This window comes from Zeus faber, assembly GCF_960531495.2.
Source record: "Zeus faber genome assembly, chromosome: 8".
NCBI classification, from domain to species: domain Eukaryota; kingdom Metazoa; phylum Chordata; class Actinopteri; order Zeiformes; family Zeidae; genus Zeus; species Zeus faber.
In genome coordinates this window covers 19,768,115-19,794,649 of record NC_137195.1, presented here as the reverse complement: position 1 = coordinate 19,794,649, position 26,535 = coordinate 19,768,115, and the positions used below count along the sequence as shown (strand labels likewise).

The 26,535-nt window shown below is 44.4% G+C and overlaps 1 protein-coding gene across 1 annotated transcript in view; it reads right to left on the bottom strand.

Annotated features, from left to right (window-relative positions):
- znf236 (zinc finger protein 236) overlaps positions 1-26,535 on the bottom strand; it is a gene marked incomplete at its 5' end in the record, with an annotated part of 75,372 nt that overhangs the window by 24,872 nt on the left and 23,965 nt on the right. The window contains 11 exons of the mRNA XM_080004907.1: positions 91-334; positions 2,513-2,658; positions 8,200-8,661; positions 10,064-10,167; positions 13,153-13,510; positions 14,280-14,453; positions 14,567-14,718; positions 17,702-17,802; positions 19,501-19,640; positions 21,844-21,945; positions 24,976-25,211. Of these exons, the coding sequence (XP_079861033.1) occupies positions 91-334; positions 2,513-2,658; positions 8,200-8,661; positions 10,064-10,167; positions 13,153-13,510; positions 14,280-14,453; positions 14,567-14,718; positions 17,702-17,802; positions 19,501-19,640; positions 21,844-21,945; positions 24,976-25,211 (2,219 nt within the window). The remainder of the gene's footprint in view (positions 1-90; positions 335-2,512; positions 2,659-8,199; positions 8,662-10,063; positions 10,168-13,152; positions 13,511-14,279; positions 14,454-14,566; positions 14,719-17,701; positions 17,803-19,500; positions 19,641-21,843; positions 21,946-24,975; positions 25,212-26,535) is intronic.

Genomic DNA, 26,535 nt, shown 5'->3' with positions numbered 1-26,535 from the left:
TTATCAGAAAATGGTCAGGGGTGGTAGAGGGAATAAAACTGAATTTTCTGGTACGGTCCTTTTAAGAGACACCTGAGTCCGGTCACCCACCTGAGACGTCGGGGTCGCTGAGGCCGGCCATGGTGACCTGGGCGGAGGAGGTGATGGTGCCGGGCTGCAGGGCCAGGCTGGTCAGTGGGTGGAGCACCACGTTGGTGGTCGGGACCGTGGGGTCGCCGCCGGCCTGCATTAGGTGACCGGTGTGGGAATGGGAGACCAGGCCTGGTTCACCGCTCAGTGAGTGGGAGAGGAGACCGCCCTGCTGCAGGGTCTGCTGGAGGAGGGCCGGGTCAATCTGGAACGATGTGATGGAGGAGAATTAAGAGACAGGGAAAGGGAAAAGTACTTTTTTAAAGTTGAGAACAGTGTTTTTCAATCACTGCGCCGCTGCACACAAGTGTTCTGTGAAAACTACCTTCAAATGACACTTAAAACAATCAATAATGGAAATAAGCTCTTGTGTTGGGATATGGTACACGATTCCAAAGGGAAGGGGGTGGTGCACGCGCGCACAGAATGTAATGTAATGCGGCAAAGTCGTTGTCACATTCCATTTCTGTGGTGGTAGTTGATTCAGACAATAAACTTCACAATGAGGGTAAGAAGAACACATTAGGTCACATACAGTATACTACTGCCAATATGTCCCGATTTTCAAGTATAATAAACAACAAAACATTGATAATTTAGCAGAAGAAGAAAAATCTTTATTTGTCACACCCCCATTGTTCCCATATCCCACCACAAGTGACATCAACACACAGACACAGACACACACACACACACACACACACACATACACATACACATACACACACACACACACACACACACACACACACACACACACACACACACACACACACACACACACAGGTGGCCCGTGAAATGAGTTTTCTGAATCCTGGCTTGTCCTTGCTCCGGGGGGTAGCCAGGAGCAGTAGGCAGCGTACAGCGATGCACCCGCTGGTCAGACGACGATGTTGTGCATGTTTTTGGTTGGGGTCCTCATTGATGTTACAAGGAAGAAACCCCATGTGAGCACAGGGAGAACATGCAAGAAACTCCACACAGAAAGGCCCCTAATCCGGTGCCAACAGCGCCCCAGGTGGGAATCGAAACCCAGGACCTTCTTGCTGTGAGGCAGCAGTGCCATGCATTGCAAGTTGTACTGACGCTACCTCTGTCTTCTCCATGTAGTAAAACACGATCGGCTTGGTCGTCAACTCAATGTTGCAATGTCGTGGGCAAATACTGTAATAATCCATGATCTATCCAATGAGCAATATTTATTTCTCGAAGCTCCACGTTCCTGCATCCATGTTTGTTTACACTCACTCCCATACTCACTCCCACGTGCAGAAGTAAAGCACCGTGACGTAAAATATTATCACAAGAGTGATCAGATCCCTTGTTAAACTTGGGAGTATGATCAACAAACGATAAACTGCACTTACACCATTTCAATGCTCGACAGGATTTTCAAGATATTCATGAAGAATAAATCATCAATCTGCCCAAACCCAGTTGCAAGATCAGAATTGCAATTAAAAGGATGCACTTATCCATCAACCCATCAATTTAAGCCAGGATACCAACAAGTTTCACACTGAAAGTGAGAACTACATAGCAGTCACAAGAGGTTTGTCTCTATTTTGCGATTCTGATTTTGATGGGTCACTCAACTCCCTGAGGTGTGAATCCCATTCACCCAAGAATCATTCATTCTGTCACATTTAGTTTGGTGGACTGTGAAAGTGTAAATCAGTCACATTCAATATGAATTATGCCAAATGTCTTGGCCGTTTTTGCCTTGCATTTGTATTTAGTCCTGAATAATAATGAAAAGTCGCCCACACTTTTGACAGACTGACTCCTGACTCCAGAGACATTTATAAGTGTTGTTCCTGACGAACAAATTGTTTGCGAGTGTGGCATCCCTAACTTTTAGGTGGCCATAATTATAAGCACAATTATACATGTGTGTATGCCATGGTAGAAAAAGATTTGGGGAAACACTAGTTTAGAAACTACAAGGGATAAGACGGGGGAGTGGAAGGCAAAATGCAGCAGCACTCTGGTTTTAGGACAATATTTAGGTTTCTATATATTTCTATATCTATAATATTTAGTTTCTGTCTATCCTGTTGAGGATCTGTCTTCAAGGCATTCGTAAAGTTTTTTTTCTTAAATGTAGGGAGGAGAGATCCCCGAAGGTATCTGCCTCCCGGCCCGCAGAGAGAAAAAATGTGCAATTGCACTTATGTGCAAATGTGTGAGAAATGTCTTGCCACCGCAGTCCAATTCACGATAACCCTGGAGGAATGCTAAGGGAAAAGGGGTTAGAACACACTATTTTAGACTTTCTCAATGTCTTACACCACCTGAATGGTGATGAACAGGAAGAGGAAAAAAAGCATCTTGAAAAGGGTCCAATTGCACAAGGACACAGAGAGGCACGACCGGTTGCTACCTGGAGGGTGATGTTGTTGATGTTGCTGCCGTCGATGCCAGAGATCTGCACGTTGGGACACACCAGGTTGGCGGGTGTCAGCTGCAGGTGGATGCCCTCCAGGGTGGCCAGGCCGTCGGACAGGGACACAGTTAGGTCCCCGCCGGCTGCGACACACACACATCACACAGAGGCAAATGAGCAAACAACGCAAGCGAATCAGTGTATTTACACACAAATTATTTAAATTGAGAGCAAGAGAGAGAGAGAGAGAGAGAGAGAGAGAGAGAGAGAGAGAGAGAGAGAGAGAGAGAGAGAGAGAGAGAGAGAGAGAGAGAGCGAGAGAGAGAGCGAGAGAGAGAGAGAGAGAGCTCATCAATGGCTTTGTAATCATCTAAGAGATTTATTTATACTAGCTGCTAGTTCAAAAAGGCCTATTCTCCTTTGTGGAGAATGCATTTTAGTCCATATCCTTATTTGTACTTGTTATTGAATTTAATTGGCTTTATTTACAGGTACTGTACATCTCATAAAATTAAAATATTGTGAAAAAGTTTTTTGTCACTTATTTCAGAAAGTGAAACCCATATATTATATACATTCATTACACATAGAGTAAAATATTTCAAGCCTTAATTTCTTGAAATTTTGATGATTGTGGCTATAGATAATGAAAACCCCAAATTCAGTGTCTCAGAAAATTTGAATATTACATAAGATAAATAAAAAACAGATATTTTAAACAGAAATGTCAGGCTTCTGAAAAATATGTTCATTTATATGCACTCAATACGTGGTTGGGCCTCCTTTTGCATGAATTACTGCATCAATGCGGCGTGACTGGAGGTGATCAGCCTGTGGCACTGCTCAGGTGTAATGGAAGCCCAGGTTGCTTTGATAGCAGCCTTCAGGTCATCTGCATTGTTGGGTCTGGTGTCTCTCATCTTCCTCTTGACAATACCCCATAGATTCTCTATGGGGTTCAGATCAAGCGAGTTTGCTGGCCAATCAAGCACAGTAACACCATGGTCATTGAACCAGCTTTTGGTACCTTTGGCAGTGTGGGCAGGTGCCAAGTCCTGCTGGAAAATGAAATCAGCATCTCCATAAAGCTTGTCAGCAGAAGGAAGCATGAAGTGCTCTAAAATTTCCTGGTAGATGGCTGTGTTCACTGTGGACTTCAGAAAACACAGTGGACCAACACCAGCAGATGACATTGCCTCTCCCCTTTTCCCTCCAGACTCTGGGACCTTGATTTCCAAATGACATGCAAAATGTACTTTCATCTGAAAAGAGGACTTTGGACCACTGAGCAACAGTCCAGTTCTTTTTCTCCACAGCCCAGGTAAGATGCTTCTGACGTTGTCTCTGGTTCAGGAGCGGCTTGACACGAGGAGTGCGACATTTGTAGCCCGTGCCTAGGATTCGTCTGTGCGTAGTGGCTCTTGATGCCCTAACTCCAGCCTCAGTCCACTCCTTGTGAAGCTCCCCCAAATTCTTGAATGGATTTTTCTTGACAATCCTCTCAAGGCTGCGGTCATCCCTTTTGCTGGTGCACCTTTTCCTACCACACTTTTTCCTTCCACTCAACTTTCTATGAATATGCTTGGATACAGCACTCTGTGAACAACCAGCTTCTTTAGCAATGACCTTTTGTGGCTTACCCTCCTTGTGGAGAGTGTCAATGACTGTCTTCCGGACATCTGTCAAGTCAGCAGGCTTCCCCATGATTGTGTAGCCTACTCACCCAGAGAGAGACCATTTCAAGGCTCAGGAAACCATTGCGGGTCTTTTGAGTTCATTAGCTAATGTGACACCATGACTTTCCAATATTGTACTTTTTCACAATATTCTAATTTTCTTAGACACTGAATTTTGGGTTTTCATTATCTCTAGCCACAATCACCAAAATTTCAAGAAATAAAGGCTTGAAATATTTCACTCTGCGTGTAATGAATCTATATAATATATGGGTTTCACTTTCTGAAATGAGTGACAAAAATTATTGAACGTTTTCATGATATTCAAATTTTATGAGATGTACCTGTATATATATATACTGTACACACTCACTGACAACTATAATAGGAACACCTGTACACCGATATTTTTCATGCAATTATCTAAAAAACCAATCGTGTGGCAGCAGTGCAATGCATGAAATCATGCAGATATGGGTCAGAAGCTTCAGTTAAAGTTCCTATCAACAATCCAAATGGGGAAAACTTGTGATCTCAGTATTTTCGACCGTGGCATGATTGTAGGTGCCAGACGGGCTGGTTTGAGACTTTCTGTAACTGCTAACCTCCTGGGATTTTCATGCACAACATGAGAGTTTACTCAGAATGGTGCGAAAAACAAAATAACATCCACGGGCGGCAGTTCTGTGAACGGAAACGACATGTTGATGAAAGAGGTCAACGGAGAATGGCCTGACTAATTCGAGCTGACAGAAAGGCTGCGGCAACTCAGATAACCACTCTGTACAGTTGTGGTGAGCAGAAAAACATCTCAGAACACTTCGAACCTTGAGGCTGACGTGCTACAACAGCAGAAGACCACTTCCAGTACTGTCAGCCAAGAACAGAAAGCTGAGGCTGCAGTGGGCACAGGCTCACCCAAACTGGACAGTTGAAGACTGGAAAAATAGCCTGGTCTGAAGAATCTCGATTTCCGCCGAGGCACATGATGGTAGGGTCAGAATTTGGCGCCAAAAGCATGAATCCATGGACCCAACCTGCCTTGTGTCAACAGTCGAACAGACTGGGGGTGGTGGTGTCATGGTGTGGGGAATTTTCTCTTGGCACACTTTGGGCCCGGCAATACCAATCAATCATCGCTTGAATGCCACAACCCATTTAGAGTGTTGTTGGTGACCATGCACATCCCTTCATTTACCCATCTTCTAATGGCTACTTCCAGCATGATAATGCACCATGTCAAAAAGCAAAAGTCATCTCAAACTGGTTTCATGAACTTGAAAATAAGTTAAATTTTCCTCAGTGGCCTTCCCCGTCAGCGGATCTGAATCCAATAGAACACCTTTGGGAAGTGATAGAACAGGGGATTCGCAGCATGAATGCACAGCTGACAAATCTGCAGGAATTGTGTGATGTACTGTATATGTCAAGATTGAGTCTCAAAGGAATGCTTCCATCATCTTGTGGTTTTTGTGAGAGCAAAGGCAGGCCCAAACCAGTTATAGTATAGTATTCCTAATAAAGTGTTCAGTGAGCATATATATACACCGATCAGTGGCGGCATTTTTAACAGTTTAATAATTTTTATTTTAGGTTATCTTAATTTATAAAAAAAAAAATCCACTACAAGATGTATATTTTTCTGCTTTATTGTCCACGTCATTCATTCATTCATATATATATATATATATATATATATATATATATATATATATATATATATATATATATATATATATATATATATATATATTTAAAGGTAAGGGAAGCATGGCATGCCAAAAAAGCCCTTTGAATTGAAATTAGAGAGAGGGGGGCATGCACTAATGGTCATCAGCCACATTTGAACCAGTGAGGTAAATAATCCAAACGATATAACTCTAATCAGCTCGCTCAGCGACTGAGACACGTAAGCCGCCGTTCCCCCATCAACATCAACAACAATATCATTGGTAGCGTGTCCACAAACTGGAGTGCAGGCGAGCGAGCACCCCTGCCTGCTCCCAAAACCAAACAGTGGCTCATTCACTACCATCAGTCTGCTCCCAGATGAGAGAGAGCGAGAGAGCGAGAGAGATGCCCCATCATTGACTTTTTAATCTTCTAAGATGCAGAGAAGGGTTCGGCAATTAGATGGAGCTGGAGACAGGGTGAGAGAGAGGAAGAAAGATACGACAGAATCTAAAATCCACAGTTGGGATAAGTCTCAGAGAACAACTAAAACCCCCTGCCACCCCTCCACCAACAGCGCTTCTGAAACCTCCTCGTTCATTCAATCCACCTCTGCAGACCCATCGTGTAGGGTGAGAAAGAAATATTTTTGTTTTTCCTGCTGAATCGGGAATTCAAACAGAAGGTCTGAAAGTCAGAATTCAAACTCTAGAAGAACTCTGAATAGTCCTAAAATAGCAATAGCACAAACAATTTTTTTACAGACAAATTTAGGCGTGGGCGGGTATACAGAGCCTGACAATAACGGATTTGGGCCATCGTCAACTATCTTGTGAGGTCTGTTTGCCCTGTTTGTCAAGCACTTTTCATATGTTAAAGCAAAAATAAGCTACTACTCAGGGCAACAATATTTTTTCCAGTACCTAGGAGAACTGATAGATGCTAGTCTTGTAGCTTAATCCGGCTATTTATGTATTTATTCATCCATAAAATTAGATTTTTGGTTAATCAGCTGTGTGATGTCTATCTGAAACAAGCCATTTTGAAAGCTTGCAACATTCACACCAGAAGTCTGCGACGATCATGCAAGATGCACAGACAAATGAAGCAGCACCCAATTTTAGTTCAGGTTTGTCATATCAATAAATGCGATTAGCAATTCAAATGTATTTTTTGTTAATTTTATGCCACTATTGTAAGCCTATAATAGTGTAATAATATAGACATTGAAGTAATATAATCTAATATCAGGCTGTCTGCTTACTTAACCTGTGAAGATGTGGCTCACTTTCCCCCGGTTGGGCAGCCATTACCATAGAAAGAGAAAATGCCTATTTCTGAAAGGAGGCCTGGAGGGAAATCGTCATGAAAAAAAAAAAAAAGATTTCGGTGCACACAGCCCTGTGTGAACAGGCAACAGGAAGCCCCGCAGCAGTACACACTAGGCTTGGGCGATCATGCAAAATTCCAATTGGCGATTGCAGGGGGGCAATGATTGCCAGTTTGCAATATTTGGGAGGGGGGTGGAGGGCGCATAGAAAGTAATGTAATGCGGCAAATGCGGTCTCTCTGTGACAGAAGTGCAGGATTAATTATTTACAAGTATTGACACAAAAACATCTAGTTTTTACGAAATTAAGCCCAATAGCGACGGAAAGCAACGGAGAGACATGCGTGATGCAGCACGGACAGTGGAGACACAGGTTTTTTCGGATAAATAAATAAATAAATAAATTCCATATGAAAGAATATGAAAGAACTTAAATTTCTGTGGTCGTAGTTGAATCAGGCAATATCCTTCACAATCAGAGTTAAAACATTAAGTCACAACAATGAGAGGGAACACATCACCGTATCTTTTACTTTTTTTTTTATTATTATTTTTTTTTTTTAAATGCAGTACAAGAACAATTTACACAATGAAAATTACAATTAATCGATAATAAATCCAAAACAACTCTGAGTAGAAAGGGCGGCTCTCGCCCTCTTTGCCCCCGCTCTGAGGAATCAGTTTCAGAACACGGTAAACTGCATGACACCGTTTCAATGCTGGGATTGTTCCTGGCAATTGCCTGTCATTAATGTCAATCCGCAATCCACTCCATCGAATACCGATTGACTGTTTAATCGCCAGTCTGCCTGAGCCCAGTTAACACCATCGATCAGCTCAGCGGGCTTCACCCCGAGGCACCTCGGCCCAGAGTGAACTACACTAACTGCCAAACTCAAAGACTGCCCCAAATTTCAATGACAGACTATGTGTGTGTGTGTGTGTGTGTGTGTGTGTGTGTGTGTGTGTGTGTGTGTGTGTGTGTCTGTGTTTGGGGTTGTTCCTACCTGACATGGTGGCCGGCAGGATTGCCTGTCCTACCAGCCCCTGGTGCAGAAGGTTCTGGTCAAACTGGCCGGCGAGGACCTGGTTGTTGGGAAGATAAATTCCGGTATCCGTGGTGGAGTTCTGCAGGAGCCCTACCGGCTGGAGGGCCTCGGAGCCCGCCTGTTGCTGCTGGTGATGCCCCTGGCCTTGGCCTTGGGCGGAAACCCGACCCACCTCCGAGTCTTGGTCCTGGTTGGACTGGCCCACAGTAGAGGAGGAGACCCGCTTGGACTTGCGGGCGTCACCGTTGGGCCGGTAGTGGCACTGGATGTGGGTCTTGCGGTGGCCGGAGGTGCGGAAGCGCAGCTCGCAGAAGGGACACTTGAAGGGCTTGGAGCCCGTGTGGAGCCTCATGTGGACCTTCAGGCTGCCCTTGGTGGAGAAGGAGGTGTTGCACATGTGGCAGGTGAACAGCTTCTGACCTGGAAGATGAAACAATTGAGCCGTATCAGCAGGGGACTGATGTCTCAAGAGCCCTTTCTCCGGTCCTTCTGTCCACGATTGTTAGGGAAAAATGAACAGGCTTAAGGATAAAGGCGAGACTAACACAACAGTTAAAATTAATCAGTCCGTTTTACTGGGCCAAGTTGCATTCTCGTTTTTTTTTTGTACCATGGTCTCAAAATGAATGCACTAATCATCAGCAGTGGGGGGGATCCATGTCACACTACTGAAAATCAGAAAGTTAATTAGATCCCCAGCAAAAAAAAAAAACAGAGCACACGGTGGCAGGTCTATGATGATCAGGGGACGGGGACGTTAAACCGACGTTCCCGTCTTTTTCATTATGCCGGCAGAATGCGGCCCGCTTGCCCGCAGCTCCTAAAGTTGAATTCCCTTCGTGCGATTACAGCTCTTTCACAATGGTGGGAGTGGAGACGATGAGCGTGAGAGGGAGTCTGAGCCTCCCTTGCTTTAATTCAAACAGTGTTATATCCCATAAATCCCTCGGCCCCATCCGTCCCATCGCTGCCGCGACAGAGGGAGTGTGGAGAGTACTAATGAGTCCTAATCCGACTCATTTGCAGCAAAGAGAGAGAACTCCAAAAGCTCTAGTGTAGTATTAACATTTGATCCAAGCAGTAGTGTATACTGGAGCTGGAGCCACAGGGCCACAGTGGAGAACTGGCTGGGTAGAGAGGGGAGGTGATTGGGGTTTACTGAAATGTATCCTGTCTTGCAAATCAACTCACGGCGTGACTGATAAAGTGGATATTGTATGACAGTACGGGAATCAGGTAACCTGGATGCACTTCTTAATTCACTGGCAGAGTTATACAAGTCAATATGGTGGAGGGCAATGATGACAGTCTATTTGTTTGTTTGAACGTTGTGTATGTTGGTTTCATTTCAGTGGCAAACGTTTGAATACAGTCCATCTAAAGTCCATCTAGAGTACTAAAATTGTCCGTCCAAAACAACCATTTGGTTTCCCACCCGGTTAGACACAGGTATATGTACAGATTTTATATGTACACATTCATACATACATATGTACGTATGTACTAATTATTTTTTTGAGTTCATTTTTTAGGTTTATTGCATATTGGCTAACATTAACTCTGACATTAACTCTTTTTATTCTTATTACTTTATTATTACTATTGCCAAATTTTTTGATGTGAGCTGCTGAAAGACTGATGAATCTTGGATATATCTACCTACCTACCCACCAATCCATCTACCTACCTATCCATCTACCCTTCTTAATACCTACCTATCAATCCATCTAAATACCTACCTATCTATGCAATACAAAAGCTGTAAGAAAAGAAACAGAGGTATCCCAGGAGGTGTCTGGTCTCAGCTCACTCTCACACCGACCTGTGTGCGTCTTCACGTGGCAGTCCAGGGTGGACTTGACGGTGAAGCTCTTCGCGCACTCGTCACATTTGTAAGGCCTCTCCCCGGTGTGGATCCGAATGTGCCTGAAAGCAGGATGGGCGGAGAGAATGAAATGAGGGAAAGAGAAGATCGAAAATAAATAAATAAATCCGTAGAGCGAGCCGCCGATTCCGCTAAATCTGAAAAATAAATAAATAAATAAATAAAATGGGACGGACAAAACTCGGAAACAACACATCTTTGAATGACTGTGGGGTGTTTTCAAGCAGATTCACAGAGCGTCGCTCCAGCTCTGTTGCTCCAACTAAATCAGAGCGTGGTAATTAAGTTCATAGTGGGAGGAAATAAACTGTTTTTTTAACCAACTGTGCTGTTTTGTATCTGAAATGAAGACGTGGGTGGAACAATTAGTAGGGGGGTAGTTAGTGCGGAGTGGGGGGGGTGTCACAATATTGTTGTGACTATTGTGACGATTGCGCCTGCATTTAATGTGCAAAAACAATGATTTCAAGTATAACAATTTCAAGATCAATGTTTTTTGATTATGGTTTCTTCTGTTTGTAAATCATTTAAACAAACCACCTTGTATAAGCAGATGCTGCTTGATTTCTTTTTAAATTTCATTTCAAGAATTGTAAATTCCAAACTTTGCCTGTTGACTCACTCGCCTCTGCCCTGAATACATTTCAGCCGTTTTTTTACACGATTCTAGTGTATATTATTGTTAATGGACTAATGCTGGAGCTCATTAATTAGATCATGTTAATTGACTCAGCCCAGCTTTAACCTATCTTAATAATATTTCCATCTTGATGAATAAAAGTGGAGCACTGCACTCAAATTTCGTTACATAAAGCAGGAGAATAGGTTAGCGGCGGTCATAAGAATTTGATCAAATATTCATGTATTTAGAATAACTGAGCGTGCAATGAACTGCTGTGATAAGAAAAAATAAAATAAAAGGAGAAATCACGGCACAAAGTTCTTGTTTGATAAACAGACGCGGCTCACGGACAACTTTATAATAAGAACGCAGATGCGACAGGAATACGATGGAGACAGTAATTGCTTGTGCTTGCGAGTCAAATCACATTGATGAATGCCATTGATTGTAACTCGCGTCGCCCAAGGGTTATAAATGTTTTGCTCTGACTTCTTCCCCAGATGAAACTGTCATGGACTGATTTTTGGTTGTTGTCTTTTTGATTTGAATCCAATTCTACCAGCAAAGGCTAAAGTGCGGGGAAGGTTATTACGCTGTGGTTTTAGAAGGTCTGCTGGGCTCTGTCTAGGGCAGCGGTTTTCAACCACTGCGCCGTAAAATTCTTCCAACTTTCACAAAAAAAACTAATAGAAATTCGCTTTCGTGTTGCGGGATCAAAATCGTAGGGGCTGTACCAAGTCATCTCATTCATCAATTCCAGCCAGAATAACAAGTTTCACACTCAAAGTGAGGACTATTGGTAATGACGAAAGCTTTGTTTGTTTTTTGAAATTGGGTTCTTGACGAGTCACGCGGTAAAAAGAGTTGTTTGATTTTCCAACCCGTCCTTTGTTCGTTAAGATTCAGTTGGTGCAAGGAAGAGTCGGTCGGCTGTGAGTTGTGAATGGAAATCTGTCACAATTATCTATTTTGGTGGACTTTGGTGGTTGTCAATCAGTCCCATTAAATATCAATTGTGTCAAATGCCTCAAACTTTTTCTAGATTGGACTTCAATTTAGTCTGCAGTAATTATTTTGAGTTTGTTAGTCAAAGAGTCATTCGCTACCCCACTCTTTTGCCGGAATGACTCCTGAGTCATTTAAAAGATTTGTTCCATCTGATCGAATAGTTTAACTAACTATTAGTAGGCCACAATACAAGTTATTCACAGTTATGAAGGTTTCTGGTGCTTTGTGATGGTTTTAATGGTTAACAGGATCGTGGCGTGGCTTGGGATGATTTCATTGTAAAAAAACTGTGCTGTGGCCAAAAAAAGGTTGGGAAACCCTTCTCTAGGGGGAGACTGTGCTCTGTTCTCACTGGCAGGTTCTACATGATCCTGCGGAGTCGGGCGAGGCTTCTGCACAATGCCTCTTTTTTTTCCTGTTCTGAAATGGCAGGCGGCACGGGGAGACTTGAGAAAAGAAGCAAGGTGGTTATTACCCCGGATGGCCGGGCTGGAAAAACGGTGATGGAGGGGGGCAACTCTACTTGACTGCTCTGAGGACAATAAACAGCACCACGACGAGTGGAGGGAGGCTGTCGGAGACGAGAGCCAAGAGGCGTCCGGCTCGTTCCTAACAGAACACTGAAGGCTGACGAGCAGGGAGAGAGCCATCCCTCCGGGAAATTGCAATTCGCAAAAATTACAATTCTCTCCGCAATACTAATACAAAATTGCCACTTTTCTGCATTCAGTGGTCAAATCAGCACAACACATGAATGTAAATCTCAACAGCCAGACAGCATCAGCACATCCCCGTACAGTAATGAACTTATTTGGTACCTTATTTTATAGACATATTACTGGGACCCAGGAAAAAGCAGTATTTTCTTTTCTTCTTTTTTTTTTTTTTTTTTTTTTTACTTCGAATACATGGTTCTTTATGTTTAAAAAAAAAAAATCTAAAGATGAGTACTTGTACTTGTACAGTTGTCTCTGTGACATGCAGAATGCATACTATCATCGTAACATCATATAGTAGTTAGAGCTTTTTTTCCTTTTTACCAATTCTCGCAATTTTACTGTGAAAATGGTAAATTGTATGTGAACTTTTGAACAGTTTTAAATATTAATATTTTAACATGCATGTTAATATCTGACAGATGCAGAGTGTGTCGTATGATAAGTAGTAGTAAAATAGGTGTTTTCTTTTGACTTACAGTGCAATTATTTAAAATTCCTGCAATTGTACTCCAAAAAAACCCCACGGTTTCCATCATAATTCACATTATAAGGGTGTAATTCAAGAAAAGCCACTGCTGCAGAATCACACATTTTGGGTCCCAACATTCACACAAAAAGCTCTTGGAGGGACAGACCAGCCAAACGGGGACCAAAGAAGGAGGGAGAGGTCTTCTCACCTGACGAGGTCGCTGGGCTTCTTGAAGCTCTTGGGGCAGAACCCGCAGCAGTTTGGAAATTTAGGCTCCGTCTCCAGCTCCACCGCCTTGTCCTTGATCTCGCTGATGCGGTCGCGCTCGGCGGCCGACTGGGCTAGGACGCGCTCCGACACGGACGCCGCCTCGCCGGGGTCCTTTGCCAGCTGCGCCGCCTGCTCCTCGGTGAAGGTGATGATGTCCACGCCGCGCCGCTTCGCCCCCCGCTGCTCCTCGTCCTCCTCCTGGCCTTCCTCCTCTTCCTCCTCCTCCTCCTGCTCCTCCTCCCCCTCTTCTTCTTCCTCCTCCTCCTCCTCTACGTCCTCTCGGCTTATTCCTATAACTGCAGTAACATCAGAACCAGAATCACAATCAGTTTATTCGGCGTACTACATTTTCTTATGCAAGGATTTTTTGTGGGTTGTGACTTCAGTGCCTCCCAATTGGCAATAAGGAGGGGCTTGCAGGTGCTACAGCCCTGTCAGAATTTTTCCGTTGCACCGGCGCAGCGCGCCCAAGGATTTCCTTACAATTTAACATTTTCATTAATCACTTTAAATCAAAATAACTACTGTCCAACAATTATTTTTAAGTTTTATATTTATTCAAGACTTATAATAATTTGTAAAACAGGCAAGTGTAGAGCAGTGGCATAGACGCGTAATGGAGACTCAACTACGCATTTACACTCCGCTGCATGTGCCCGTTTCCTGTTTCTCAAAATAAAACAAATAAAAGCAGTGTCTTTGTATTATTTGAGATGGTTTTATTTTACTCCTTTTGCTAAATTAATGAAACAAAAAAAGCGTGTGTCACGTGTCAGGCTCCACAGAGGCAGTGACCCTCTGATGCTGACGCACAGATTATTTACTTTGCTACATGGATAATTGCAATCAGAGGCAAAAACAAGGACAAACTGAACTCAGCAGATGAACTTTAAGGGCACGTTTACTCTGGCATATCATTTGCGCAATATCTATTGTGAATCGGACGCTAAGACGCCGCAGATCGCGGGTGCAATTGATGCACAATTCATGGTGCTATTAGCGGCCGCAATAAATTCCTTGTGAATTTGCCCCAGAGAAGCTAAATCCGAAAAGCCTCTCCACTACCTCGCTCCTCGCCGTGCTGCTTCTTCATGTGCTTGCGATACAGCAGGTTGGTCCTGAAGTTCTCCCGGCACAACGGACACTTGAAGGACTTTAGGTGGATGGTCATGTGGCGGTTCAGGCTGCCGTTGGTGGTGAAAGAGGCGTCGCACACAGTGCACTTGAACGGCTTCACCCCTGGTGGTGGTGGCGGGAGAAGCGGGGGACGTTATGGAATGAAAGGTTCTGCAGCATCGTTTGGAGACGTCGGGGTGTTTTGTTTTTTTTGGAGGAAAGGTGGGAAGAGTTACCGGTGTGCGTGTTGAGGTGGGACTTGAGGACGCCGGCGGACACGAAGGAGCGGCCGCAGAGGTGGCACCTGAACGGCTTCTCGCCGGTGTGCGAGCGCACGTGCTGCTTCAGGTGGCTGGACTTCTTGAAGCCCTTGCTGCACCAACTGCACCTGAAGGAGTGGCGGGCGGCGGGTGGAGGGAGGGGGAGAAGGGGACAAGAAGAAAGAGTTTCGGGCGGACGGTTTCTCCTCGGGAGGTTTGAATTGGAGGTTCAATGAGAATCCTCTAAGACAACTGCGGAAATAAGCAAACAACATGGCAAAGCCCGAACTCGGCCGCTTAAAAGGCTGTGCGATAACACCGTGAGACAATATTTTGATGTTTCTGAAATCTCAACAGTCATTTGAGGACTCTGAGGAAAAACAAGCGCACACACAAGCCCCTCAGCACAGGTTGTGGATAAACAGGCATTATTCCGTGTTTCCTCCATCGCAGCGCTAAGTGGGAGATAAACCACACTCACCGTTGCATTTCAACATTATTATGTGTGATCTTAGTGCCCTATCTAACCTGAGGCATCATAAGTATGACTGTGGGCACCTACGCAACTAAAAGACAGAACTGGTGAATAGTATTCCATAAAACCATGCCTTGATATGAATCACAACTAACTTTCGGCGAAGAATTTGTTGGAAAAGCCTCCTGTGCTCGCGGATTAACACCCAGAACCATCTATGAATATAAACAGAGTATAGATGGAACGTGTTGCCTCCACATCCGCCCACGTCGTCTTCCGACAGAGCCGAAGTGACCATCAATAATTTCTTGACGATCAGTCCGACTGCTTAACATCTTGATTTTATTTTATTTTTTTGTCAAATTACCCTGAAAGACCCATGGAGTCCATGAAGGAAGGGGGAGCGAGGAAGATGAAATAACGCACAGAGCACACGCAATTCTGCACTCTAATCTGCAAAAAAAAAAAAAAAAAAAGTAAAATAAACAGATATATGAATGCAAGATGGCACCCCTGGCAGCACTGCATAATTAAAGTTTAATTGACAGTAGTTGTGCAAGCGTTATGAACCTAGCGGCTGTCACGGAGCACAGAGGCAGAGGAGCGATAAGAGCGTCGGGGGGGCTGACCGCTCATCCGTCAGGAAAACAGATTGGGAAATTGAAATATTTTGATCGGATGAACGTACGGCTCAAGGCAACGAGGCCGCTGCATTGAAATCATCAGAAATGCGGTCGACCGTGTTTTATGTGGTGGTCTGTTTTTTCCCCCCATTTTTGCCCTTTTTTTTTTTTTTTTTTTATAAAAGCCAAAAGGCTGTGATCAAGGATGCCAACATTGTGAAGAAAGAGAGCTTTTTGCATAACGCAAATACATTGAATGGCTGTTTCTTATCTCAAAAAAAGAATAAAATGTGGGATTCTTTTTAACAAAATAATCTCACAGATTACAACTTCAACTCCTTTACCGTTGTAGTTGTAACATTGGCGTACAAAGTAGTGTATGCCATCTTTAATATATATAGACTGATCAGCCACAACATTAAAACCATATTGCTCATCGCATTTCAGTGGCCCCTGTCAAGGGGTGGGATATATCAGGCAGCAAGTGAACAGTCAGTTCTTGAAGTTGATGAGTTGGAAGCAGGAAAAATGGGCAAGTGTAAGGATCTGAGTGACTTTGACAAGGACCAAATTGTGATGGCTAGACGACTGGGTCAGGTTGGTCCAGTGGTTACTACCTAACAAAAGTTGTCCAAGGAAGGACAACCGGTGACAGGGTCATGGACGCCCATGGGCTCATTCATGCACGTAGGGAGCAAAGGCTAGCCTGTCCGGTTCAATCCCACAGAAGAGCTAATGCAGCACAAATTGCTGAAAAAGTTCATGCTGTTATGATAGAAAGGCATCAGAACACAGTGCATCACAGATTGCTGAGTATGGGGCTGCAGACCACAGACAGACCGGTCAGAGTGCCCATGCTGACCCCTGTCCACCGTGAGCATCAGAACTGGACCATGGAGCAATGGAAGAAGGTGGTCTGGTCTGATGAATCACATTTCCTTTTTTCATGTGGAGGGCCGGGGTTAGGGTCCGATCTGATCGAGCATGTGTGGGATGTGCTGAAACAACAAGCCCCACCCATGGGGGCCCCACTTCAGAACTTACAGGACTTAGGAGGAAGGATCTGCTGCTAACGTCTTGGTGCCCGATACCACCCCTTCAGAGGTCTTGTGGAGTCCATGTCTCGACGGGTCAGAGCTGTTTTGTCGGCAAGAGGAGCTACACACAATTAGTGGTGCTTTCAGTGTTATGGCTGTACAAATAGATGAGGAGGATAAGACTAGAGAAATATTTCTCATTCTTTGCAACGTCTCTCCCAGTGTCCCTCTAATGGGCTTTTCTTCAAATCCGGTGGGACTCTTACGGACAGGATAAGAGCATTGCATCTGGGGGATGACGCAGTTTCTTGAACTGGCGCAGTGACTCAGTCCACACTCAAACACAAGCATGATATTCATACATCTTGGTCAACAACGCAAACAAGTGTACAATACTTTGCTCCTTTCCGAACGTTTCCTTTCAGATACAAGACAAAAAAAAGGTCACACCTGAATACGCTGGGAGAACATGTACTGCTGTACTTGGCAGCTGTGGTGAAAAAAGGCTTGAATGCATGTGCAAGGACAGAAATAATTGGTTTTGTTTATTATTATTTTGTTTTTTCTGATAAGAGCCACCCTCGGTGGCGGCGCCACACGCACGCACGCACACACGCACACAGGCACACACGCCACACGCACACACGCACACACACACACACACACACACACACACACACACAGTCTGAGGAGTGATGTTCGGGATTAGGTCTATCTTGCGAGCGAAATAGAACATTGGATCATTCCCAACGTGACTCACATTGCCCACTATTTCCCGAGGCTCTGCGCTGATGGTAGTGTCTGTCGCAGTCGGCTTTTAGCCCTGGAAACGCAGCGGCAGAGGTGTGGAAGGTGTGTTCATCCAAAACAAACACAGCGCCACCCGCTCTGCTCAGACACAGACTCAACCGGAACCCACATCACCCACACGGTCACAAAGCCTTATCCAGCACGCGCAGAGGGATGCCGGGGATACCTGTAGGCACGCTTGCCGCCGTCCTCATCCTCCTGGCAGTCCTGCGTGTCGGCGGTGAGATGAAGCTCGTTCTGGCTGCTCTGCTGAAGGAGGCCGCTCGTCTGGAACGACACAGACAACTCGACGGAATAAGAGCAAAAGAGACGCATAGGAGACAAACAGATCAGCGTCAAATAATGGACAAAACTTCATATCGTCATGTGGCATATTTCCGTCAAGATATTGGTAAAAAGAAATCCAGATTAGAGGCGGAGTAGAGGGAGGTAGGGTATCGGACTTGAGTTGGTAACTGGGATGATTGTGCAGAGACTTCAGAGTGGACCTTGACAAAAATGACATCTTTAAGAGCACATCATTGACTTTTCGTAAATACGCAATGACATTTACAGCCATTAATGTCAACTTAACAGTCGGTGCCGCTGAGCAAGGCACTGGCAGAAAGAGTTGGAGTTAGTCGCTGGGTGCTGCACTGTGGCTGCCTGCCCCTCCTAGACATAGGATGGGTACAATGCCGAGGACAAATTTGGCTGCATCCTATTGCACAATGACAATGAAGAGGTATTCTATTCTATTCCACAGACACAAGGGGAGTCAATCATCAGTTGGAAATCAGTCGACTGAGATTCTTCAAGTCGAGCAGTGTTTTTTTGGCTGGGTTTTTTTTTCAGTCAATGTGAATTACAGTAAGAGGATAAAACAGATAGTCTTACAAAATGCATAGGGATCACATTTCAATGAGGAATTATAAATAAGGGGAATTTTAAATAAGGGGAATTATAAATATATTTTTATACGTGTAAATTGTCCGCGTCAGGACATGGACCCGGCTCTCCGTGCGCATTCCAGGTCCATGCTCAAATAGTGGTCGCCAGTGATACATCTTTCAGTTGTTTTTCGGCTGTAAATCATCGTAAAAGAAATCCATCCAAGTTGACTTCCATCTGCCTTTTTCTCTCGTGCGCTGATCGGCGGTCCGGCGAGGGAAGGAGCTGTTCCATTCAGAGGAGCGGAGCCGGCGTCTCTACAAGATGCATTTACACTCTGAGGACATGTGGATGCGTCTCGACGGCTTCCAGGGGAAGCTTGAGTCATCCGACTACACCAAGTTTTCAATGCGAGGGCCTTTTACTTGGGTTTTTATTTCACCATCATTCACCATTAACATGTTCATAGCACAACTTCACTCAACGCTGAGAAACTAAGAGTAAACCGCTCTGATGCAGCTTCTCGCTGTTCTTTATTGCAGTCCAGTGGGGCAAACGTTTAAGCCCCATTGGACTGCAGATATGAAAATTTCCCGAAAATAAATGAAAATAAATAGGATGAAAACCATGCATTTTATCAGGTTTTTCAGCGTTACATTGACTCCTTTGCACTTCCCAAAATGAGCTCTTTTGGCTACATCCACACAGACATGATAGACTAGAAACAGGAAGCTGTGTTGCTTTTTCATGGCAATTATCGAACGTTGTTTAAAACTAAATGTAATATACCAAACATGTTAAAAAAAAAAAAAAAATACCACACGTGACTATAATACGAGTTCCCCATTTTTGAAAAGGAGATTAAATGTTTTTTACAGTCTGCCCCATTGGACAGCATAGAAAAGCTGCAGCAGAGTGGTAAGTTTCTCAATAGTAAAGCATTCAGCGAGGTTGGGCTATAAACAATCATAAATGATAGGAACCACGTTTTACCATCACATTTCCAGGTTGAAAAATGGTGACCGACTTTCTTCAATGCCAGATATTTAAGCCTTCGGGGAGGATTTTGGTGAGGAGGGGGCGGGCGGGACTTACCACCTCAGCGCTGGGCACGTGGAGCAGGTTCCCCGGGTGATAGCTGGACGACAGGGCTTGAGACTCCAGGGTGCTGGAATCCTGCAGCTGCTGAACTGTGGAGAACTGGGGCTGAGCGTAGCCTTCGGTGATGGTGAAGCCTGGACACAGCCAAGCAGAGGAAAAACAAAGGCAAAAAACAGCTCAGTCATATCAACTTCACTCGGTGTTGCTGGGATGTTTCAAGCAGGTAGTACTGGCTGCCGGCGATGTCTACTGTCCGAAGACAATAAATATTTATCAGTCTTCCATCTCATTAAACGCAATTCTACACAGTAGTTCAAGGCGGACTTTGAGCAGGACTTTATTGCAAGGTAAGATTCCTAAATAGTGTACTTATGTAAGCTAGAGTAAAACTTTAAATAAAGCCTTAACCTCAATGCTTCTCTGGGGGAGAGAGACAACACGATGCAATTGCGCTAAATCACAAAAGAAACTGCAGAAACAGGAGGTGATGCGTAATGCAAGAATATTGTGGTAAGTGGAAGCGTGATTTGGAGAGCATGGCACAATGTGTTCATTCCCTCTTTTCTGCACCGCACAGAAGGTCTGCAGATATTCCTCTAAAATCCCATTTGAATTTCTATTCTTTATTATTTTTGATATTCGAATATATAAAAAAAATGTAATACTCAAATTTAGTACTCTGGGGGGCACTTTGGAGTCAAGAGGTTTAGAGCGATCTTTTTTCCAACAAAGCAAATAAAATCTCTAGATGTATTTTAGCTGCTCTGTTTCCTGCTGCCGCTCCGATGCGGAGAGCAGATCGCTCCTGAAAAAAATCCCGCCCGCGCTCTCGCGGTCTGGTGGCAGACGCCAGTGGTTGGGAACCTCTGCACCAGAGGACATTCCATCGGTGACGGTCCGGTTTATTTTCCACTTCCAGGTGCACTCTCCCTTGTACACACAGTAAAACGCTGGAGGAGAGGGAGATGCGTCTCCGCCGAAGCGGACTTCACACACTGTTACAAGGAATATTTCTCTCTAATGTGCGTTCACAGTGCAACAAACTGGATAAACTTATATGGAACCTAATTGCTCATCACATTCAAATTGATCCGCTAATGTAAGTCAAAACATTTATAATGAATCATTTATTGATTAAAAACAACTGAATGACAATTTCAGCATTCTCAGTGATATATTCTTTTAATATTGAAATTCTATTTGAGTTTCGTTCCTGCAGCCCTGCCGCACAGAGGAAATAACTCGGCCAACTGGCCGCAAGGATGACTTAATTCATATACTGCGTATACTGCAAGATCATTAGAGTGCACGGACTGAGTGTGATGGATTATGGCCGGCACAAACGTACCCTTGAGTATTTGCAGTTTGGCAGTTCAGACTCAGTTCAGTTATCCGCAAGAAGCTGCAGTTGCACAGATGCACACAGAATGTTGTGTAAATAATTGTTAATTAGCAGTTATTTTGCGACTTTTTGGCAAACATTTAACTTGCTAAAAGGCCATATCTGTAACTAGGTAGTACTGGGTTGGGCTGCTCATGAGAATGCTGATGTAGGGAAGGAGTTGACATGACGGGCTACAGATGGAGGTAGAGAAGGGGGAGAAAAAACCACAGTGCCAAGCAGATGCTTGCTGTCAGAATGTGACGCTGCACGCAGTCGAGGCTAGGCATGCTGTCTGGCACGGTGTGGGTGGTTATATGGATACAGTATGTTAGCCGCTTCCATCTTGAGGGAAAAGGAACAAGAAGGAAGGGGAGACAACACGCTGCCACGTGGCGCGGTGGGAGGAGGTGTCAAATTAATTTTCCTGTCGGAGGTTTCTGGCTCGGTCGTTCCCACTGAAAGATTAGGGGAGTCTCGCCATTTATATGTTCTAGTACATGCCCGTTCCAAGACTTTCTAAGACGTTTTAATGGCACACTTTAACAAAATGTCAATGATTCAGTCCTGTGTTCCACAATGGAAGATAAAATTGCCGCTTAAAAGTCAGACACCGGGGAAAGACACTGTTTGTGACTCGCAGAGCCCTGAAGCCCCGCCCCCTGCTGGCTCGCTGTTCGTTATTAATTGAAAGTTAATTGACACTATACGTGTCGTGTGTCGAAACAGCGGCACTTTTCAGTTGTGTAGCCCCCCTTGCGCTGAGGCTATTTTTGTTTACCAATTTCAGAATCCTTGCCAATGCGATGGGCTAGCTCAACGCTGAAATCATGCCCACTGAATCCCCTCCATGCTGGCTTTAAACTGTTTTTAGCTTGGCAAAAACGTTTCGTGGCACTATTACTTTACCTCGACATAAAGTAACACGACACTTATTGAAAGGGGGTTAAACACACCTTGCGTGAGCGCTTGCTGGTCGAAGGGCGGCTGAGGGAGCGTCTGCGTCTCAAACTGGCTGATGTTCTGAGGCATGCCGTGCTGACTGGTCACGTAGGAGTCTGCAGAGGCAAGAGGCGAGGTTAGTTCTGGCCCTGGACCACGGCCTGTCTGCTAAGGTTCATTTGAAAGCCATTAGAGCAGATTAAATCTTCCCCCATATGGAAAGGGAGGAGAGGAGATCTAGCACAGTGGACAGTTTCTCCCTAACCGAGTGTGACTTGATGGGCAATATTTAGAGGAAATGTCACGTCATCTTTACAAACCATAACACAAGAAAGAGAAGACAAGAGATACTTGTCTTCCTTCTACAAACTAAACATATCGTATCTATAGGTTCTTTGTTGGTGGTGACAGATCTGTACTGTGGAGACCTGTGATCTTTCTAAGCATGGAGTCTGGCCGGAGCCGCGTGTCCGCACAGCGGGAGCGGTGCTGACTGTGCCGCGGCCTCCCACTGAGACGCGGAGATTGTCACCACCAATGCCCGCAATCCTCCTGAGGAGGAGTCGACCGGAGGGTAAACAAATTAATTAGTCACGACTGGCGCTGACAGGATGGAAGCTCACCATGCGAGCCCTTTTTTTATTTGAAAAATAACTTTAAATGTCACGGTCGCTCAGAAAGCAGTCGTTTAATCACTTCTTTATCGACGCTTCCCTAGGGACCCGAGGGAAGTTGAGACTATAATTCAAAAGCAACTCAGAGGGGATTTGATCAAACTTTGTGAATTTTGTCAAGTCAGGTGGAACACCCAATTTATTTTAATACTCTTGTTATACAGTGGGGCAAAATAGTATTTAGTCAGCCACCAATTGTGCAAGTTCTCCCACTTAAAAAGATGAGAGAGGCCTGTTATTTTCATCATAGGTATACCTCAACTATGAGAGACAAAATGAGAAAAAAAAATCCAGTAATCACATTGTCTGATTTTTAAAGAATCTATTTGCAAATTATGGTGGAAAATAAGTATTTGGTTAATAACAAAAGTTCATCTCAATAATTTGTTATATACCCTTTGTTTGCAATGACAGAGGTCAAACGTTTTCTGTAAGTCTTCACAAGGTTTTCACACACTGTTGCTGGTATTTTGGCCCATTCCTCCATGCAGATCTCCTCTAGAGCAGTGATGTTTTGGGGCTGTCGCTGGGCAACACGGACTTTCAACTCCCTCCAAAGATTTTCTATGGGGTTTAGATCTGGAGACTGGCGAGGCCACTACATGACCTTGAAATGCTTCTTACGAAGCCACTCCTTCATTGCCCGGGCGGTGTGTTTGGGATCATTGTCATGCTGAAAGACCCAGCCACGTTTCATCTTCAATGCCCTTGCTGATGGAAGGAGGTTTTCACTCAAAATCTCACGATACATGGCCCCATTCATTCTTTCCTTTACACGGATCAGTCGTCCTGGTCCCTTTGCAGAAAAACAGCCCCAGAGCATGATGTTTCCACCCCCATGCTTCACAGTAGGTATGGTGTTCTTTGGATGCAACTCAGCTTTCTTTCTCCTCCAAACATGACAAGTTGAGTTTTTACCAAAAAGTTATATTTTGGTTTCATCTGACCATATGACATTCTCCCAATCCTCTTCTGGATCATCCAAATGCTCTCTAGCAAACTTCAGACGGGCCTGGACATGTACTGGCTTAAGCAGGGGGACACGTCTGGCACTGCAGGATTTGAGTCCCTGGAGGCGTAGTGTGTTACTGATGGTAGCCTTTGTTACTTTGGTCCCAGCTCTCTGCAGGTCATTCACTAGGTCCCCACGTGTGGTTCTGGGATGTTTGCTCACCGTTCTTGTGATCATTTTGATCCCACGGGGTGAGATCTTGCGTGGAGCCCCAGATCGAGGGAGATTATCGGTGGTCTTGTATGTCTTCCATTTTCTAATAATTGCTCCCACAGTTGATTTCTTCACAACAAGCTGCTTACCTATTGCAGATTCAGTCTTCCCAGCCTGGTGCAGGTCTACAATTTTGTTTCTGGTGTCCTTTGACAGCTCTTTGGTCTTGGCCATCGAAGTTTGGAGTGTGACTGTTTGAGGTTGTGGACAGGTGTGTTTTATACTGATAACGAGTTCAAACAGGTGCCATTAATACAGGTAAGGAGTGGAGGACAGAGGAGCCTCTTAAAGAAAAAGTTACAGGTCTGTGAAAGCCAGAAATCTTGCTTGTTTGTAGGTGACCAAATACTTATTTTACCGAGGAATTTACCAATTAATTCATTAAAAATCCTACAATGTGATTTCCTGGATTCTTTCCCCCCATTCTGTCTCTCATAGTCGAAGTGTACCTATGATGAAAATTACAGGCCTCTCTCATCTTTTTAAGTGGGAGAACTTGCACAATTGGTGGCTGACTAAATACTTTTTTGCCCCACTGTATATGCAGGGCCGGCATGGGACGCATATCGGTCAACCCGGGTATCTCATGGTGTTTATAGAGGTAAGAAGGCGGAGAATGTGGACAAGGGAGAGGCAGGGCAGCCATGGTCAAACCATCGCTTTGAAACGTTCTGGTTCAGGCGACGGCCGCCGCGTTCTTGGCACCGCAGCTTTACAATGTCTTCGGAGACGACAGAGCCTTCCACATCAGAGCCAGAGGCGGAACCAAGATTTTAAAAATATTCCTGGAGTGAAGCCGCTACGCCGTGTTGATTTTGTCCGTGTCTGACAGAAGATAGAGCTTGTTGATCGTTTGATGTCATGAGGGATTTAATTTACTCCCCTCACCTTCTCTTTCAGCGACTGATTTGTTGTTGCTGTGGAGGAGAGTGCTGTGATCTGTTTGCATTTATTATTATTGTTTTAAACACGGCTGCAAATCAAATTTTCCCGGCGGGACAATAGAGATTGAATCAAATCGAATTGAATATTATCAGGGCAGCAAAACTGCCAGCTCCGATCGCCTACCACTGTGATGCAAACCAATGGATTGTCATTCACCTGAAAATTAAAAATCCATGGCCCGAAATACATGGCGTAGTCATTGAAGTGAGGTTGCAGAAGTGATCAATGAGGGGAAACCCGGCGTTCCCTTTCACAATATAAGAAGTTGGTACATATAATGATGGCATCCTTCTCCTTCTTACCCTCGGCTTGTACCAGCGGCTGGTCGGTGGTCAGCTGCGCGTCCAGCGCCACCTGTTGGCCACCGCTCACCCCCGGTGCCGGGCCCAGTCCCAGCATGCTTTGCGGCTCGGCGGTAGGGGCGGACTGCTGCTCCAGGGCATCGGCCTCTATCTCCACCTGCATACCGTGGGTCACGGCGGTCCCGTCCAGCGGGTCTTCTGTGGCCTGGGGCTGCAGCTGCTGGGCCAGCTCGTACCTGACGGTTAGGAATTCAAGGATGCGGAAACTATTATAAGCTGCTGTCAGTTTGAAAACCACTGAAACCAATGGCTACATAACTCCACAAAGGCTCCGAGACTCCAGGCATGTTGTTTACGAAAAGGCAGCGTAAGTACAATATAATTAACAACACTTGTTTCTTTAAACAGAACAAAGAGATAACATTTCCAAACGTTTAGGAATAAATCTAATAAATGTTTATTTTTACTGTGCCAAACTAAATAAAACAGACCAGAATTGCCTGTCCAGGGCGTCTATCCGACTGCGACGGTTGAATAAAATAAAATCTAATTAAATTACCTTTCTTAAGATTCTCAGATATTAAATGTGAAACAATATAGCATTTAAGTATGGTGGTGTTAAATAAATAAAACAAAATCAAATAGATCAGCATTGCATGAAGGGATGAGGCCAAAATGCGCTTTTCTGGGACAGTCTCAGTTCCAGTTCATTCTAATTGTCCCTGTTAAATAAACAAACAAGTAAACAAACAAACGATTAAAGAAAATGTCTGGCCTGTTTGAGTTTCAGTTGACTTTGTCGACCTTGCCAAGACGACGAGCATGTTCGCCTTTTCCCGTTTCCCGTGTGACTATGTTTCCAGCAGTGCTACAAACCCTTTTGGATGCATTATTATTTTACATATTATTATTATTATTATTAGGGGGTCCAGCCCGCAGCCAAAAAATCTCTGAATTTTAAAAAAGTATTTGAAACAGAAGAACCGGAGAAGCTACAAACACGGTTACATCTCGTTTGAACCAGTATGTCACAAACACCTCGTGGTTGAAGTTTCATCCAAATCGATCCACATACGGAGCAGAAATTTGTGAAAGACCTACCAAATTTGAACAAAATCACAGACAAAGTCTAATGCATTTCATGCCTAAATATGTCCAACCCAGCTAAAAGTATCTGAAACACAACAATGACATAAGCTGCAAACACGGCTGAGGTGCCGTTTAAACCGGTATGTCACAAGCATCTCCCAAATAGATCCACATACGGAGCAGAAATTAGTGAAAAACCGACCAAATTTTCCCCAAGTATTCAGCTGGTCCTGCTTGACTGACATGCCACTGTTCGTAAACAAAATGAATGAGAAGAGACTCACAGTAAGACGCTTTATGACATCATCATACTTTTTACTTTAAATGTGCAGGTTCTGACTCAGAATGTCCATCCTACTCTATACATTTAACGGTCCAGTGTTAGGTGTAGACCCCGTCGCTCTGTAGTGGTTAGAGATTACAAACTATACTTTTACGTGTACATTTATGTATCTTCTTACCTGGTAGATG